We start from the raw sequence: 13,344 nt of genomic DNA on the forward strand, positions 1-13,344 counted from the left end.
GTTAAAGATAAGGAGATGTACAGGTATGGTTGGGTCATACCTAGCAAGAGCCATATCTTTTAGGGCTGAATTGACAGAATTTAGGGCTTGGACTGCTTCTGGGGACCGTGTTCTTGGGGAGAAGGCAATATCCCCACTGCAGAAAAGGTTTCCACTGGAGGAGACACTGAACCGCTCTATATGATAAGGATGGTAAGCCACTAGAGCCTTTAAACTTCAAATGGGGAAACCCTCAGCCCCGACAGTAAGAGGGACAACTACTCCCATAGAAGTCTTATGGGTATCCAGCATCTCAGAAGGCTCCCACCCAAAGTTAACCATTAAAATAGATGATAAATCATTCAAGTGTCTTATTGATACTGGGGCAGATAGGACAATTTTAAGACAGCAAGAGGTCCCACAAGACTAGGTCCCTGGGCCCCAGCTCCTAGGCATAGCAGGTACCTCTCACACATTCATCACCAAACAGACCTATAGGTGGGAAGACCCAGATGGAGCTACCAGCCTCATATGCTCCCTGATGGCTCAAGTAGCCATCAATCTTTTAGGGAGAGATATTTTATAAGCCTTAGATGTGGTTCTTAACACCCAACCAGTAAGAGACCACATTAAGATAGAGGACATTACTTATGAAGAAAATAGTACCCAAGGAGAACGGTGGTCTCAGCCTTTGGGCACCCAGACACTGTTGAGGACCACAGAAGAACTGAGACAGAGGGGGCATATGGGCTAGACCAACCCACAGCCGAGAGGGGCGAGAGGGAGAGCAGCACCCCACGGGGTGAAGACTATGGGTTACTGCCACTCGCTTGGCTGGGTCATGGCTGGCTTGGCTAGCTCGCTTGAGTTGTCAGGCCTCTGTGGCTTGCAGAGAAGTCCTCCATGGGAGATTAGGCAGCAGCTCATTAGTTGAAGGCCTCCTCCACAGTTCTCCACAGCGGGGCACCAAAGATGAGAGGGAGTCCATGGTTTTAAAACATTTATTGTCATGGTGGAAAGTGGATGAAGCTGTACAACCCCCCCACCCACCACCCCGTTCTCAGGGCAGGCCTGAGGTTAAATATCTTTTGCAAGGAGGAGGGTCTGGGAAGGAATGCTTAATTGGCTATCCCCTCTGGCCTTTAGGTATCTCATTAATATGGAGATCTCTTGAGGCTCTTCGGCCTATAAGCATGCAGATCAATGGAGGTCTTAAGCCTCCTGGCAGGAGCCTGGAGTCTGGGTTCCTGGCTGGCGAAATGCATGCCATTCCTTGCAGGGATACCTGTTGGGTCTCCAGCCATCTCTAGCCAGTGCTCAACCAGAAACCATGCTATCCTTTCACGGTCCCACAGTGCTGGGTAGACTTAGTCCATGAGCCTAACTTATTAAACTGTGACCTTCCCTGGTCTCTGCTGTCCTGGCATTGGCACAGGGCCCAGTGCACAGAGGAGTGAATGGCATCCATTTGTGTGTGCAGGAGAGGCTGGATGACGGATCCTTTGAGGGTGCTGTCTGGTGGAACACTGAAGTGGGAAGAGAGTGTAGAGTTAAGAGGGAGGCCAAGAGAGACTTCAGCTGCTCGTTCTGACCCCTCTATCTTCTTGGTAGGACTACAAAGACTTTGACAGAGTCAGGGTAGATGGCTGGGCTACCCTGTTCCTGAGAACCAGCATCCCTTCCATCAACATGGAGAACAAGACCACATGGGTGAGTAGGTGTGTTAACAAGGGCAGCAGCCTCAGGCCAGGCCACATAGCACAGAACATCTCTAATAGGACAATAATGCTGGTCCTGATGCTGGAGGCCTGCCACCTTAGTTTCTTGGGAGCCAGAATAAGAGAATCATTAAGTCCCAGGTCTTAATTCTTAAGCCTAGGCTATAGTGAATTCAAGACCAACCTGGGCAACTTACTGTTATTCTGCCTCAAAACTAAAATCAAGGGGCTGGGAAGATGGCTCAGCAGGCAAAGACCTTGCTCAGCAAATGTGAAAACCCAAATTTGGATCCTCAGCACCCAAGCACCCAGTTAAAAGCTGGACGAGTTGGACCATGCCTATAACTTCAGCTATAGTTCAGCGAAGGCAGGAAGATGCTGGGAGTTGCTGGCTGGCCGGTTTATACAGAATAGCTACTAGTTCATTTTGAGAGATTACATCTTTTAAAAAGGTAGAAAATGAATGATAGGGAAAGACATATAACATTGATCTCTGGCCTCCAAAAGGGCACACAGAACCCCCACCACACACACACAGCTTTAAAGGTAGGGGAGGGGAGAAGACATGGTGACACATGCCTGTAATCTCAGCACTTGGGAAACTGAGGCAGGTGGATCTCTGTGAATTAAAGGCTGGCTTGGTCTACATAGTGAGTCCCAGGACAGCTAGGACTACATAGAAAGATCCTCTCTCAAAGAACTAGCCCCCACCCCCTACCCCCAGTCCAGGTGAGATTCAGGAAATTCCAGGGGGCGGAGATGTTCTAAATTGGAAGAGAAATTATGACAGATTGTTAATGACTTGTTGTGAAGAGGATGTAAGTGGAAGTACACAGGGGTGAATGGGAGGTGGGGGAAGCACTCTGGGGTGCACTTCCTAAAGTAAGTCGATGGGATGGAGAAGGGTGGGGAAAGGGTTGGACACTGGAAATGTAGACACATTACAGACCTCTTCCTCCTCCCCCTCCTCTTCCTCATCCTTTCCTTCCTCTTCCTTCTCCTCCCCTTCCCCCTCCCCTCCTCCTCCTCTCCTTCCTCCTCCTCTCCTCTCCCCCCTCCTCTGCCTCCCCTCCCCTCCTCCTCTCCTCTTTCTCCTCTCCCTCCTCCTCTGCCTCCCCCTCCCCCTCCTCTTCCTCCTCTCCTTTCATCCTCCTCTCCTCTTCCTCCTTCTCCTCTCCCTCTTCCTCCACCTCCCCTTCTCCTCCCCTCCTCTTCTTTCCCTCCCCCTCCTCCTCCCTCTCCCTCTCCTCTTCCTCTTCCCCCTCTCCCTTCTCTTCCCCTTCCTTCTCCTCCTCCTCCTCCTCCTTTTCATCATCCTCCTTCTTTTGAAGGAGGGCCTCACAATGTATCCCCGGCTGGCTTAGAGTTTAATTTGTAGATCGGGCTGGCCTCAAACTCACAGAGATCCGCCTGCCTCTGCCTTCCAAATGCTGGGATTAAAGGTGTGCCACCACCTTCTGGCTCATGCCTGGGTTTTAAAAACAAATAATTTATTATGATGCTGTGTAGGCGAGAGTCCAGGCATGCACGCTATGGTGCCCATGTGGAGTTCATCCACTGGGCCTGTGAGGAAAACATTTTTACCCTTTCTCTGGCTCTGGGCTGCATTCTTAATGAGTAGAGAAGAAAGGTCACGTTGGTGAATATCTGTCATTCCAGGACCCAGGTGGAGGCAAGAGGATCAAGGGCTTGAGATATTATTAGGCAGTGCTAGAAGAACACATTTGAGAAAGAAAGATAAGTTACCTCACACCACCAACAAAACACCTTGGTGTTAAATGAAATACTTAAATATATGAATTAAATATAGGCCAAAATAAAAGAATAATTTAAGAGTAACACTTACTCATTGGGAGAGCAAGTTATTTATTTAGCTTTGATTTTAAAATTTAGTTATCATTTTCATAAGTGTGCATATTCTACTTGCATGTGTGTCTGTGCAATGCCTTCAGAGAAAAGGAGAGGGTGTGACCCCTGGAACTGGAGTTAACAGACAGCCATGTGGGTGCTGAGAATCAAACCCAGGCCCTCTGCAAGAAAGGCCCCTTTTTTTTTTTTTTTTTTTTTTTTTTTTTTTTTTTTTTTTTAATTTAAAGTTTTACGATATTTTTTCTGGGGAGAAAGTTTGTGTGCACTGCAGTGTGTGTGCACAAGTCAAAAGAGAACTCGCAGGAATTGCTTCCCTTCTGGCACCACGCGTGTCTGAATACTCACACCCAGGTTGTCAGGCCTGGTAACAAGTGTCCTAACCCTCTGAGCCATCTCACCGGCTCTATTTATTTGTTTGGGGGACCTAAGATCTCACTAGTTATCCCAGAATAGTCAGAAAGGTTTCGAACAATCCTCCTGTTTTAGCCTCCCAAGTGCTGGTATTAAAGGTGTGAGCCACCAGGAGTGGCTTTTACTTTATCACAAGCCCAAAGTCACAAAAGAGGAACTTAGACTATATGAAATCCATACATAACACAAGATGTTAAGTTAAAAGGATGCATTCCAAAGGAATATGATGAAATGTGAATATATTGTAAGAATTCAATATGGAAGATAATATTAAAAAGGCAATGTTTATGAGATGAAATATAAGTATTTAACTTACACATAAAGCTGGAGAGATGGCTCTAAAGTTAAGAGCTCTTGCAGGAAACATGAGTTCAGTTCCCAGCACACACAGCAGCTCACGACTGCCTACAACTCTACCTCCAGGTGATCAGACAACCTCTCCTGGCCTCCATGGGAGTCTGCACTAATATACACATATCCCCACAAAATGCACACGCTTGCATATACACAATTTAATATTAAAATTTAATATTTAAAACGTAAAACCTGCTGAGCATGGTGGCACACGCCTTTAGTCCCAGTGCTCTGGAGGCAGAAGCAGGTGAATCTCTGTGACTTTGTGGCCAGCCTGGTCTACAAAGCAAAGTCCAGGACAGCCAGGGTGGTTACACAAAGAAACCCTGTCTAAAACAAAAACAAAACCCTTTATCTGGGTATGCTGGTGAATGCCTTTAACCTAACCGTAGCACTCTGGAGGCTGAGGCAGAAGGATCACTGCGTTCAAGGCCAGCCAGGTCTACATGGTGAGTTCCAGGCCAATCAAGGCCACATAATAGTGAGATCCTATCTGAAAAAACAAACAAACAAATCAAATTAAACTAAAAAAAAAAAAAAAAAAGAAAACTTAAAAACAAAAGAAATAAAAGCAACAAAGAAGAGCTGTCTGCCCATCTGATTGGAAAATACTAAAAAGAGAAATGCCATCCCACGATGCTTGGCGGCGGGAAGCCCTGCTGTCGGGAGTATAAATTGGTGGCTCCTTTGTGGAGATGAGTTTGTCAATATTCATTAAAATTTAAAGCACCCATTCCCTTTGATCTAGCACATGCTCATATATTTCAAGGAGCTAACAGGACAAGTATGCAAAGATAAATAAAAACGTAGGGGTATTTTAGAGCATTGTTAATAAGAGCAGAGAATTGGAAAGGATCGAAATGACTGTCAGTAGGAGACTGGCTCGATAAAATGTGGTCCATTTCTACAGTGACTGTGCATATGCGGTCCTCAGAAGAGATCAGGTTGGCCTTTATCAATCGAGACAGAAAGATGATGTTATTCATAAAAAATGGGGTAGACAAAGCTTGCAGAAGTGTGCATGTAGTGTGATTTCTTCAGTGTGGGCCAGGTGTATTAAAAATATGGAGATCGCTCAGGAGGGCACATGGGTGCATGCCTATAATCTCAGCACGTGGGAGGCTGAGACAAGATTAAAAGTTTGAGGTCAACCTGAGCTAACATAACAAGACCCTCTCCCCAAAACAGAAAAGTTGTTTAGAAATTTACTATGCACTTCTGTTATTTGTTCGTTCATTTGTTCATTCATTTGTGAGATAGGCTTACTCTGTGTAGCTCAGGCTTTCCTGAGACTCACTAAGTAGACCAGGTTGGCCTCTAACTCATGGAGATCCACCTGCCCCTGCCTCCCAATGCTAGGATCAAAGGCCATGCCGGCTTGTTTGTTTATTTGATTGTTTGTTCTTTGGAGGTAGGGCCTCCTGTAGTGCAGGCTGGTCTTGAACTCCGGATCCCCTTGCCTCCTGCTGGGATCACCAACAAGCACTAGCCACTGGTCACTGTGGAAACTAGTCTTTGCCAGAGCATGGAATTACTGGAAACCTTTCATTTTCTCCATTACCTGTTTTTGGTTTTGTTTTTAATCAAACTTATTTTAAAAGAAGTGAAAATCAAGCATAGTCATATAGAGAAGTTCTACTCCAAAAACTGGGGTTGCAAACACTCCAGATTGGAAACATTTTGAGTCACAAATAAAACAAAATCCCAAATTTGAAACACTTCTGGTCCCAAGCATCCCTGGTGCTGGCGGTTTAACCTGTACATACACATGCACACAGGAACATAATGAACACATAATGAATACATGCCATAGTAGATGGGGAAAAAATCCATGCTGATTGCTACGTATGCATTGCCTGTGTCTTTAATGATCATGAAGAGCTTGCCATGCAGCGGGTGTCACTTGGAGCAGTCTACCCATGCTAACCATTTTTAACCCTGTCCAACAGCCCTTGAGGTAGGGAATTATCCTTCTCAGATTACAGACAGTAACAGAGATGTTGAGGGACTTGTTCAAGGCTACACAGCCAGCGAATAGCAACGCTGGACTCGAGCTCAAGTAGCCCAACTCCCGAATGAAGCTTTTGGCCATGGCTATACTGTAAAGTAGCCACAGATAATCGCTACAGAACACATGAAAGATCTAGAGAGAGATGAAAGTACTATACTAGCCCAAGGTCACACAACGTATCAGAAACAGAGTTGATATGCAAGTCCAGATGTATGTGTCATAAACTCAGACGCCAGGCTACCTACCAGATCTAAGCTTGCCCCTGTGGCCAAATCTGCGTCTAAGAAACAACTCAGCAGCCACGCAGTGGTGGCACACGCCTTTAGTCCCAGCACTTGGGAGGCAGAGGCAGGCGGATTTCTGAGTTTGAAGCCAGCCTGGTCTACAGAGTGAGTTCCAGGACAGCTAGGGCTACACAGAGAAACCCTGTCTCACAAAACAAAACAAAACAAAACAAAACAAAACAAAACAAGACAAAACAAAAACAAAAAAACCCCACAGCAACCTACCAGTGTCAATGAGTCCTATGGGGGCTTTTTTTTTTTTTAAACTCTTTGACTGCCCCCTAGTGGTTGCAGGTCAAACAACAGGGACACAGGGCGGGCTGACACAGATGACCAAATGTGGGGTCTCAGCAGGCCAACCCAGGCTGAATCTCTTCTCTCTCCTCTGCAGTTCTCAGTGGACATTGACTCAGAGCTGGTGGAGGAGCTGCCTGCTGAGATCGAGCTGTGGTTGGTGCTTGTGGCCGTGGGCGCTGGGTTGCTGTTGCTGGGCCTCATCATCCTCTTGCTGTGGAAGGTAGAGACTCCCAGCCTACTGGGGCTCCCCACTTCAGACACCCTGCCAGTGCCAGCACAGCTCATCCGTCCTCCCTCCATCCCGTGGCTCTGCATCCCATTCCTCACCTCCATCTCAGCTGCCCTTTCCCAGATACTCCCTGCCCCTCCCCCTAGCTTCCAGTCCCACCCATGCCTGGGGAGCTGCAGGCTGCAAAGGGGAACAGGAGCTCTGGTATCTGACTACCCACCAAGCTGGGCTCAGGACTTAGCTTTCCAGGTTCCTCAGCTCTAAGCCCCAGCTCCCCAAGTGCTGATGGCCAGGTCTACCAGCACCCCTGATGGCCGTCCCCACCTCCTCCCTCCAGTGCGGCTTCTTCAAGCGAGCCCGCACTCGTGCCCTGTATGAAGCTAAGAGGCAGAAGGCTGAGATGAAGAGCCAGCCATCAGAGACAGAAAGGCTGACCGACGACTACTGAGGGGGCATCCCCCCCTGCCCCGGCCCACCCGGGTAACACGGCCTATGAATCTCCTCTCCAAATCCCCAGCTGGCTGGGGCTTCTGATTCTGTCCTGTCTGCTCCTCTTGTCTTGGGGTCTGCTTGGATCTCATTTGTCTACCATCCCTGGTACTCCGACCTCCACCTGGCTCACAGGAGCTTAAAATCCCAAGAGTGTGCTGGGAAATCCTTCCAATGTGTGTGCTACTACCTGGAGGACTGGAAAAGAGAAACAGGGCTAGACCCTGTCTCTGTCTGATCACCAGGCATGTCCACAGTAACTCTAAGTCCTCTCTCCTCCCACAGAGAAGGAAGGGACCAAGAGAGGTCAATCTCTTTTGTCTTGAGTCCCACCATCTCCCTAGGATAACCGTCTTACTTACCTCTAGTACTGGCCATTGAGACCACCCCCATCTTCCTGGCCCACAATCTCTGCAGCCGCTTTATCTCCACCTGCCTCTGCTCTCCTCTGTGTCTTCCTCAGCCCCTCCTTCCTCTGGGCCTGGGGTGGGGATGTTCATCTGCCCATCTCATACTGAAATTGGGATATTTGAGTTGTGGCCTGCTCTAAGGACCATAGGCGTGGGGGCGGGGGAGGTGCACATCTTCTCCTCGAATCCTGGCTACTGACACAATTTCTCTTCTGCCTAAACTCCAGTGTGACTTCTTTAAGCCGACCCGCTATTACCGGATTATGCCCAAGTACCACGCAGTGCGTATCCGGGAGGAGGACCGCTACCCACCTCCAGGGAGCACGCTACCCACCAAGAAGCACTGGGTCACCAGCTGGCAGATCCGGGACCGATACTACTGATTGCCTTCCCTGACAAACCTCTCAGCACTCCCTTCCTTCCTATTTATCATAAACAATGACTCCGACAGTCCAAAAGGGGCCATGCACTTGGCTGGCACCAGCAGGCTCAGGCATCTATCCCTCTTCAGTGCGGGCATGTTTTCTGGGCCCTGGAATTTCCTTCAAGACCTTGCAATGCTGAGCCCAGCCCAGCCCTGCACATTGGACACACACACACACACACACACACACACACACACACACACACAGGGACTACTGCTAATGGCCTATTTTGATAGACTGAGGAGGGTGCCATGTCCAAGTCTCTGTCTGTGCCAAAACCAAACCAAAGCGACCCCACTGGGAGACAGGAGGAAAAGGTCCCTGATGTGGTGACACCTCTCCTCCGCACTGGATCCCCCTTGAGCCATTGTCACTGGACACAGTTTACTGTCCAGAATAAAACTACTGACGAGGAGGAGACAGTCAGGCCCAGCTGCAATTCCTGGCACGCACTGGAGCGCAGGGCCACACTAAAGGCTACCCAGGGGATGTTCTTATGACTTGCGTGCTCGGACCTAAGAGCAATGAACTAAAAAGCAGGTCCCCAGAATGGGCATTATGAATGGCTCTCTAAAATTGTGGCTACAGATAGAGTTGGCAAGAAACACAGCCCAAAGGAACAATGAGAAACCGTGGGCAGCCTGGGACACACTGTGCTGGGACTGACCTGGAGCATGGTGGCACCCTCCAGAGAGCAGGGTCGTGGCGTAGCAGACATTGGGAGGATGAAGAGGAGAGACTTCTGATTCATCCTGACCACCTCTGCCTGGGCAAGGCCTGGAGATCCCCACAAGACCACGTGGGGTGTGATACTTGAATGTAGGGCAGGGGAGGGCCCGGCCCCTGCCCCAGTTGGCTAGACTTAACTCTGCTCCCTTGAGCACAGAGATATATTCTAAGCTGCTTGTGGCTTTCTGAGAAACCTAGCCCTTCCCCTCCCCTAGGAGCTGCATCCCCATACTAGCAGCGAGGCTGGAGGCTGATTTCGCAGGTCCTCTCCCCATCCCTGCCCACAGGCAGGCCCACTCCCCTGCTCTGTCCCCGCCACCCCACGGTACTACAACTTCCCCCATCCTGTGCCTTCTTTGTATATGGGCTTCTCACTAAAATAAATAAAACAGTTCCCAGTTTGTACTGCTGTGTCTGCTCCTAGCCGCCCCCACTCCACCCCAACCCCCACTCCCCAGTCCTGACCAATCAGGGTTCAATCTGGAGGGGCGATGACCTTCTGCCCCCACCCCAACCCCACCCCCCCAGACCTGACCAATCTCAGTTCAGTCTGGAGGGGTGATGACCTTCCCTAGCTGGTCCCTTGATGATGGACCTAGCATCAAGCCATGCATGAGAGATTTTGATTCAAGCAGAGTTCTCGGAAATCCAGTTTTAGGGAGAGTACCATGGAGGATGTTTTCGTTCCCGTGGCCTGTTCCTGCTGTGTTCATTTTTGACATCAAACACTTTCATTTATTGCTAGGCTCCTGGCTTGGATTTGGCGAGGGGAGGGGAATTGAGAAAGGACCTAATGCATCCCCAGCTGATCTCAAACTATGTAGATCAGGATGGTCTTGAACTCAGCCTCTCCAGTGCCAGGGTATCAGGTTTGACCCAAGCTGACTTTGGGAAGGGAGAGAGGGGGCAAGGGGAGAGACAGAAGTCCCATTCATACACTTTGCCTGGCCCTTGAATGTACACCACCTGTGCCATCTGCCACCTCTAATTGTTAGGCTGGTCTAGGGAGCCTCGCTCACAGCCCTGAAGCCCCTCTGTTGGGGGCCGACTTTTAGCAGAAAGCGGCTATCAGCTTTGCAGCCATCTTGAGCCATATACCCTGACATGAGACTTGGATTACAATAGCCTACAACAGCTGAGCACACTCTGATAATCTTGGTTTAGATGCCTTGAGATTAAAGGTGTGTGAGATTAAAGGTGTGTGACTTAAGAGTGTGACCTAGAGATCAGATTTAGAGACAAGACCTAAGGGCATGATTAAAGGCGTGACCTGAAGTGGCTTAGAAGTGAGACATATAAAAGGCTAGAGGCAGACAGACAAAGTAACAGATTACTTGACATTAGGTAGAAGACACTTGGCTCTAGTCAGAACAATTAGGACAGTACAGGAGAACAATTTGGAGTAAGAGTGAATCAGACAGGAGAGAGAGAATCGGACAGGAGAGAGAGAATCAGACAGAGGAGACACTTTTAGGAGACACTTAGAGGAAGAGAGACTGAAGAATAAACGGGATTGAAACACACTCTGTCTGGTCTCCATTCTTCAAGTCCGCCCTCACCCTCTCTCTTGCTGAACCCCGACCCTTGGACCGGAGCAGCAGCTTGGGCTGGGACACAGTGGCCGCCAAACGCGGGGCAGCCCGGGCCTCAACATTTTGCTCGGGCCAAGACACCCCTCCGCCAACCTCACCTCCTTTCTTCAGTCTGCCTACTTTACTACATGCCAGGCTCTATGTCCAGCACTGCAGATAAAGCAATGACCAGGTCAAACATAATCTTAAGCTAAAGTCCAGTGGGGAAGACCCATGAATCAGCAGTTAGGCCATTTGGTGAGAAGCTCTCATTCTCAGGAGAGGCATGCAGGGAGCCTAGCCCAGCACAGGAGCTCTGCAAAGGTTTCCGGGAGGAGGCGATGACTAAGCAGCCAAGATCTGAAGAATAGGTACAGGAGGTTGAGAAGAATAACACACACACACACACACACACACACACACACACACACACACACACACCTCCAAGTAAAGGAGAGAGCATTGTCAATGGATTAAAGCTTAGAGGCTGGGGCAAGACGGGAAGTTTATAGTGTTGGGAGTTGAGCCTGGGAATGTCAAAAGATGAAGCTAAGGAATGGTGCCAAAGCGGATACTGGGACAACTGGAAAGGCTCCAGTAAGAGGTGGAAAGGCGGGACCGGAGAAATGGCTCAGCAGCTAAGAGTCCTTACTGTGCTCTTGCACAGGACCTGGGCTGTGTTCCCAGCGTCTACCGTCAGGCAGCTCATAACTACCTGTAACTTCAATTCCAGGCAATCAGATGCCTTCCAGGCACCTGCATGCTTGTGGTAATGCAAAAACTCAGGTACACATACATACAGATTACAGATCCTTCTTTAAAAATTATTATTTGTTGTTATTGTTGATTTTTTTGCTGTTGTTGTTGGTTTTTGTTTCTTAAGACGGGGTTTCTCTGCGTATCCCTGGCTGTTCCTGGAACTCACTCTGTAGACCAGGCTGGCCTCGAACTCTGAGATCATCCTGCCTCTGCCTGGGATTAAAGGTATACACTGATATTTTTTTTTTTTTAAGTGAAAAGGCTCTGAGTAGGGAACCAACAAGGTCAGATTTGTAGTTGAGAATGCTTGAGAATGCTTGCCGATTCTGTTTTCCTGTCTATGAAATGGAGAAAATGATATAAAAATCCAGGCAAACAGTGCCTGGTACATTATGTTCTCCATGGTGAATTCTTGTTTTGTGTTGGCTATATATATTCTGTTATAACTTACTCTGTGTGTGTGTGTGTGTGTGTGTGTGTGTGTGTGTGAGAGAGAGAGAGAGAGAGAGAGAGAGAGAGAGAGAGAGAGAGAGAAGAGAGATTGGGGATAAAAACCCATAGTCTTGCACATTCTAGGAAAACACTCTACCACTTTGATACTACCAGTTTAACCCAACCTCCTCTCCCTTTATGAGAAAAGATCTTATTAAATTACCCAGGCTGTACTTGAACTCACAGTACCTCAGGTGGGCCTTGAACAGAACCCTTCCTGCCTCAGCCTCCAAGAGCAGCACCAGGCCCTACTAAAGGTCAAGCCTTGATCCTGCCTGTGCTTCGCAGGGGTGTTTGTTGTAAAGGCGGGTAAACCACTGAATAACCAATAGTAAAGAACTAAGAAACCCATGAAGGCCCAGAGAGTAGGGAACATACCAAGTTTTACCAAAAGAGGGCGCATGACATTTCACAGGAAAGAGGCAGGGAACTGCTAGGCAGATTGGGCTGGGCTCCCAAGCCCATAAAATGCCTTAGCTCCCGGGGACTTGCAATGAGGAAGCCAGCGGCACAGACAGTTGCCGACTCAGGTTAGGTGCACAGAAGGTTGCTTTCTCAGGTGGTCGTGCAAGACACGCAAGATTTTATGCTCAGTTAAACGCGATAGGTAATAATCAAATGGAACTTCCTAAAATTAGCACTGACGGTTGCTCCTGCCCCCGCCTCGCCTCTGTCAGTCCTGAGGGGTTTGGCTCCGACTGTTTGTGTTGTTGTTTTTCCAAGTGCCAGAGATCAATACAGGGCTTCATGCATGCTGAACAAATGCCATGCCCTCTGAGCTACACTCCTACCCTAATTTTGGATGTTTTTCACGAGAAAAAAAAAAAAGAAAGAAAGAAAGAAAGAAAGAAAAGAAAAGAAAAGAAAGGAAGCGAAAGCGGCACCTTTTCCTGGGCCTCTTGGATATTTATGGAAGTCAGCGGGTTGCACGCATATAGGATAGCTTAGTTAGTATAAGCGTGCAGCCTGGTTCGGGATTTTGCAAGTGTTCATTCAGGGTCCATCATAGGAGTGAGAAACCATTATGAGCCCCTATGGCAGAACAGGTAAGCAGGTTGTCAGGTCAAACAGGTGCCTTTAGGAAAGGGACAAGGCAGGGAATGGAGGGTTAAAGAAGGAGACAGGGGGATGAGCCAGGGAAAAGTAGAAGGTCAAACGAACTAAGCTTACCGGGACTCTGGAAAACAAGGGGTTAACCTAGGGCTCGCCCCTAAGAAGTCTAAGGTAGTTGGCGACCGGAGGCGGGACTTGAGCACAGCCCAGGAAAACAACAGGCCGTCTCCAGCACCTTCACGGTTAAGGGGGTGGGCCCCGAGG

The 13,344-nt window shown here is 48.6% G+C and overlaps 1 protein-coding gene across 3 annotated transcripts in view; it reads left to right on the forward strand.

Moving 5' to 3' along the window:
• Nucleotides 1-9,610, forward strand: part of Itga3 (integrin subunit alpha 3) — a 33,499-nt gene extending 23,889 nt beyond the window's left edge. For 2 of the 3 annotated variants that reach the window (XM_034506156.2, XM_076935942.1), the window contains 3 exons: nucleotides 1,591-1,689; nucleotides 7,018-7,143; nucleotides 8,279-9,610. In XM_034506156.2, coding sequence (XP_034362047.1) covers nucleotides 1,591-1,689; nucleotides 7,018-7,143; nucleotides 8,279-8,434 — 381 coding nt within the window. In that variant the 3' untranslated portion in view covers nucleotides 8,435-9,610. Of the gene's footprint in view, nucleotides 1-1,590; nucleotides 1,690-7,017; nucleotides 7,144-7,489; nucleotides 7,633-8,278 lie in introns of those variants that run through there. The other variant, XM_034506157.2, reaches the window with a different exon arrangement.
• Nucleotides 9,611-13,344: the final 3,734 nt, after the last annotated feature.

This window comes from Arvicanthis niloticus, chromosome 6, assembly GCF_011762505.2.
Source record: "Arvicanthis niloticus isolate mArvNil1 chromosome 6, mArvNil1.pat.X, whole genome shotgun sequence".
NCBI lineage: Eukaryota > Metazoa > Chordata > Mammalia > Rodentia > Muridae > Arvicanthis > Arvicanthis niloticus.